The sequence below is a fragment of the Gavialis gangeticus genome, unplaced genomic scaffold (genome assembly GCF_001723915.1).
Source record: "Gavialis gangeticus isolate Ggan-Ray unplaced genomic scaffold, GavGan_comp1, whole genome shotgun sequence".
NCBI classification, from domain to species: domain Eukaryota; kingdom Metazoa; phylum Chordata; order Crocodylia; family Gavialidae; genus Gavialis; species Gavialis gangeticus.
The window spans coordinates 50693416-50698413 of record NW_017729034.1 but is presented as its reverse complement, the minus strand read 5'-3'; the positions used below and the strand labels follow the sequence as shown (position 1 = coordinate 50698413).

General features: G+C 41.8%; 1 protein-coding gene across 1 annotated transcript in view; it reads right to left on the bottom strand.

The window, feature by feature from the left end:
- ERO1B (endoplasmic reticulum oxidoreductase 1 beta) overlaps positions 1–4998 on the bottom strand; it is a 66402-nt gene that overhangs the window by 47343 nt on the left and 14061 nt on the right. The window contains exon 2 of the mRNA XM_019527279.1: positions 4118–4237. Coding sequence (XP_019382824.1) covers positions 4118–4237 — 120 coding nt within the window. The remainder of the gene's footprint in view (positions 1–4117; positions 4238–4998) is intronic.

The following is a 4998-nucleotide window of genomic DNA, read 5'->3' as shown; positions in this document are numbered from 1 at the left end:
GGGAAGAGGGTTCCCCCCCCTCAAATGCACAAGAATTGAAAAAGGGGATGCAATTTTTTAAGGCTATTTTAATGAATCACAACTGTTCAACTCTGCCTTCTTTGCAGAAGGCTAGACTGTTTGAGATTTTCTATAACATCTTAATTTTTCCTCTGAGACCAAGAGGTTAAAGATCAGGTGAATGAAAACTGAAAGCATAAAACTGTGCTGGGTCAAGAGTAGTTCCTCAGTTCAATGGCTAGATTCTAGCTCTACTATAGTTGCTTCTTTGAAGTCTGCCCACAGCAAGGTTGCCAATTGAAGAATTTTTTTTAAAACTGACAATATGCAAAACTTATTGACAAATTTTTTTCTACTGATGTTTTACATGATGTAAATGTAACCCTTCTACCAAGTCCTGGACAGCAGGAACAGAGGCCAAGTTCAAAATTAGGGGTATAACACTGAGCAGTCTTGCTTAATTACAGTGATGGCTTTATAGTATATACCCCAGAGGTCTCCTACTCACCCTGTACCTTAACGCCCCTGACTGCACCACGCTGCTCCACCCTAGCACCTTACTCCCCAATTATCCTGCTCCCCCCATCCCAGCACAGACCCCCATTGACCCTTTCTCCTCCCAACCCCAAAGTTTGGTCCTGGCTACATCACCCTCCTCCCTACTCCATCTGGTACCTCAGACTGCTTGGGGTGCCTGCAGACCCTGCCTACCTTTAAGGCAAACAGCTATTACAGACAGGTGACAGTCAACAAGATGCAGTGGCAGCACATGACTTTGGGGGCAGAGGGAGGGCATGGAACAGGGCTAAGGAAGCTCCCAGACCACAAAGCTCTGACAGAGTTCCCTGCAGGGCCACCAAGCTGCAATCCCGCTCAGACACGAGGTCTGTCCATCTGGCAACACTTGCATCCAGCTTCATTCTGATGACAAAATTATGCTCAGTTTCTTAGTCCAACAGTAGCAGATGACAGGCAAACAAGAACAAGAAATCAAATTCAAAGCCATTTCTCTGAATACTATACAAATGCTGTCATGGTCATATAATGAAAAAAGGTAAACCAAGTTGTTGTGTTATATATAAGCAGTGAGATGGGGAACCCTGTGAGGATTCTAGTTTATGCCTCTAGGCTCTCTCTCCCTCCCCACATTATCCCAACAGCCAAGAAACATCAAACTACTTAGCACTAAAAAAACCAAATCGAATGACTGGCATGTTCCAGCCTCAAACTCAAGTGGAAAGTGAGCCCCTACTCTGGTGGTGCTGTCAAGTGGCAGCTGTGTCAAGCTTGCTGCATTCTGAAGATGACTAATCTATTCTGCACTGTGTACTCAAAATATGGAATAATGTGTACTTGCTGGAAGAGCAAAAGGAGGAATTTAGCATAATACCAGATAGGATAAGCTAATCATCTACTACTGCTTTAGTGTAGCACTTGTAAGGAAACAAAAAAAAGTTTCATTGTCAGCTTTACCATGGATGTCCACATTCACTGCACTCACTAGCCTGTAAGCGCAGATGACCAGACTCATTCCTTACAGAAGGATCAAGCACACACTACACTGAGTACAAGTGTTTAAAGTTACTTGCTTGTGCTATTGAAGAGTCCTAGAAACTCTGTCTTTTAAATCAATTTTAACTATGATCCAAGCTGTGCTACAAGGCCCTAAAAAACAGAAGGTCTTTAGCATTCCCCAACTCCCTGTACTCCCTGCCTTTCTAAAATCTGTATCTCTGAAGAAATGCAAAGCTTCAGAATATGGACTTCTAAGAAAAAGTAAAGTACAAGTTAATTAGTATATTTGTTTCAAATGTGGGGGGGGAGGGGAGGGAAACGAGCAACACAAATCCCTATTTCTTGAACAAGGAAGTCAGAGGGAATGTTTTCTATTCCCAATTTCTACAAAAGAGATCCATCTACAATATCCACACTTTGCTTCTGGGGAAGGCCTGTAAGTTAACTGTGAACTGCGGTGACACTAAGGCAGCGGGTCCCAAACTCCAACAGACTGACTGTGCACCATCAATTTAAAACAATACAACCTTAACCTTACCACAAGCAAATTTTTGTCATATAACGTAATTATAATAAATTTGTTAACACACACCACTGATAGGTTGCCTGTGTACCACTGGTAGTATCTGTACCACAGATTGGGAACTGCTACCCAAAGGAATATGTTGGCTCCAAATAGTCAGGATATCTCCCCAAATAGATCAGACAAATTACTGATACCTGAACTATGGAATATTCCAGAAAAAACACGCTGGTATACAGCAGGGGTTCTTAAGCTTCTTAGACTCAAGACACCCCTCCATAACTCTTTTAAAATGAGCAGCATCCCATTTCAGAAGCTACTTTATTTGTTACAGTCAGTCCTTACCTCCTTGCAGAGAGGCTGGGCAATGAGGTTAGTGAAACCCTAAACCTGCTATCCTCCGCTTAGCCTCACACCTGGAGCCTGATCCTGCCCTTCTTGCCACTTGTACACGACAGGAGTTTAGTCCCCTGAACAAACAGTAGGTTGATTGTGACAATTAAAGACCCACTGTTTCAATTTAGGGGCTTCTGTCACTTATGGCCAGGTGCCCAATCCCCACCCCCCAGGAGCCTGCCTATGTCTCCCGCGGCCAGGAGGCGAGCTGCCAGCAAACCGAGTGGTCCCTGAGTTGCAAGGGTCCCTGGACCTTCCCTCTGCAGTGGCAGCAACCCCCCCACCCGGCTGCCTGGGTGAGCTGCTAGCAGACAAGTGCTGCCACCCTGTGGAGGGAAGGTCAAGGGTCCCCTACAGGTCAGGCCCCACCAGCAGCTCACCCCCTGGCTGTGGGAGAGGCAGGCAGGCTCCGTTTGGGCGGGGGGAGAAGAGAAAAGAGGATCATGCCCCTCTAGTGCATCCCAAGGTGCCCCAGCACCTGGCTGAGAATCACTGGCACAGAGATATGCTAAACCAAAATAAAACCAAGGGGACAAGAATCCAATGTATATTTAACATGCGTTTGCAAAAGGGAAATTGAAAACACATGCATTATGCAATCACTGAAGCTAACAAAATATCAACTGGAAGAAATTGCCAAAGAGATTTTTAACATAAAAGTCCTATAAGTTCCTCAAAGCCTGTAGCTTTACACAGAGTAGGAATCACACTGGAGGTGCATATATTAACTTTTTACTCAAGTATATGTAAACTCTTATCTAGGTGACATGGCATAAAATGCTGTCATTTTGATCATCTTGTAGTACCAAAAATTTTAGAAATCAGTGTCATATCATTAGAGACTACTTTTAGCATTTAATAAACGAATTGTATCAAGTAAGAGTGCTCTAATTCCCAACTCCAACAGCTGCTAGAATCAGAACAGAAGAAAACTGGCTCTTGGTGATAGGTGGAGCCAGGTCATCACCCTTGTATGTTTGTTTGGTTTTTTAAAGTGTAATATCTTTAACTGTTAGCTAAGAATAAAGAACTGCCTCCCATTAGAAAGGCTGCATCAGTTCCTATATCTAATTCATGAACAGATATTACAACACAACAGTATAAAGTGAGGAGGAGTGGGGGAAAAAAAACCAAAGCAAAAAACAAAACAAAACAAAATAAAAGTGTGCGTCAGCTGATCTGATGCAACATTTTTGTTGAGGTAGCTATACTGCATAAGTAGGCGGAGCGATACCATAGAAATTTATAACTAAATGAAACAGGGAAAACTACAGAGGTTTAAACTTGACAGATAGATGAAATGGGATACATAAGATTCAGCTGCACCAGAATAATCACCCCTATTTTCCATATTTAAAGTAGTGTAATCATTTTGTTTGTTCATACCCATAGTGGTTAACATTCAGTGCATTTTAAAGCCACTTTCCCCAAAAGCTAAAACAGTTTTGATTTACATTAGGCCCTGGAACAGTGACAGTAACAAAGAGAAGATCTCAAACTAGTGCAGCGTTCATGGACTAAAAGCAAATTACCAGCAGCCTGTAAAGTGAGCTAGCTGTGGGCTGCCAAGAGAAAATGAGATTCAAAGTTACAAATAATTAATAATGGAAGTATATAGAAAAACTGAGCCTTAGTATGTGGTTTTAAACTTTAACTGCACAGGAAAGCGTCATTTTTATGTACCTTGTAATATCTGAAGTAGTCGCGTTCTTGCAGTTTCTGTATTTTGGGGAAAATCTTGTAAGTATTGAAGTCATCAATGCTTTCTATATCACACTGGCAATCATCCAGGACTCCTATAAGCTATATATATACAAAAAAAGTATTTAGTAACATGGCTTTGTGGATATGTATGGGTGTTACATGGCCCTTTTATTTTATTTTTTTTAGCAGAAGAAAGAAAGAGGCAAACCATGAGATAGCTTAGTCAAATACAGTTCAATAACAACATTTATTTAGTGTCTTGGCAGCAGAATTCCATATATTTATTACTAGTAAGTTTAATACACAGGTTTAAAACTTTAAAATTGTACATTTTTGTTGCCATAGTCCTTTGGATTTAATCCATCTCCTGTACAACTAGGCAGGCAGGGTGGTACTCATCCAGAATTCTGAATGAGTTAATCTGGCAGATGCCACCTATAGTACTTTCTATCTAACTTTGTACTACTGGGGCTAAATATTCATAAAGGCTTGAAAGGACCTCAAGAGATCATCAGTTCAAACAGGAAATCGAACCTGCAACCTTGGTATCATAAACACCAGGCTCTAACCAAGCTAAACAGCCACTTTCCTCTCTGCTCCTGCTACAATGTTATGCTAACATATGAATAGTAGTTATACAGCTGATTACCACTGTCCTACAATTTGTTCAGCAGTTGCAGTCTACCCACACACGATGAAAGATGTGGGGCCTAAATTTCACAAACTCAAGTGCGTAAATTCAGACATGGCTCTCTTGTTAAGCACCCTTATAGGAATTACTCATCCCCCTACACCAGTGGTCTCCAAACTTTTTTGAGCGTGCACCCCTATCAGTAAAAAATTTTTGAGCACGCACCCCC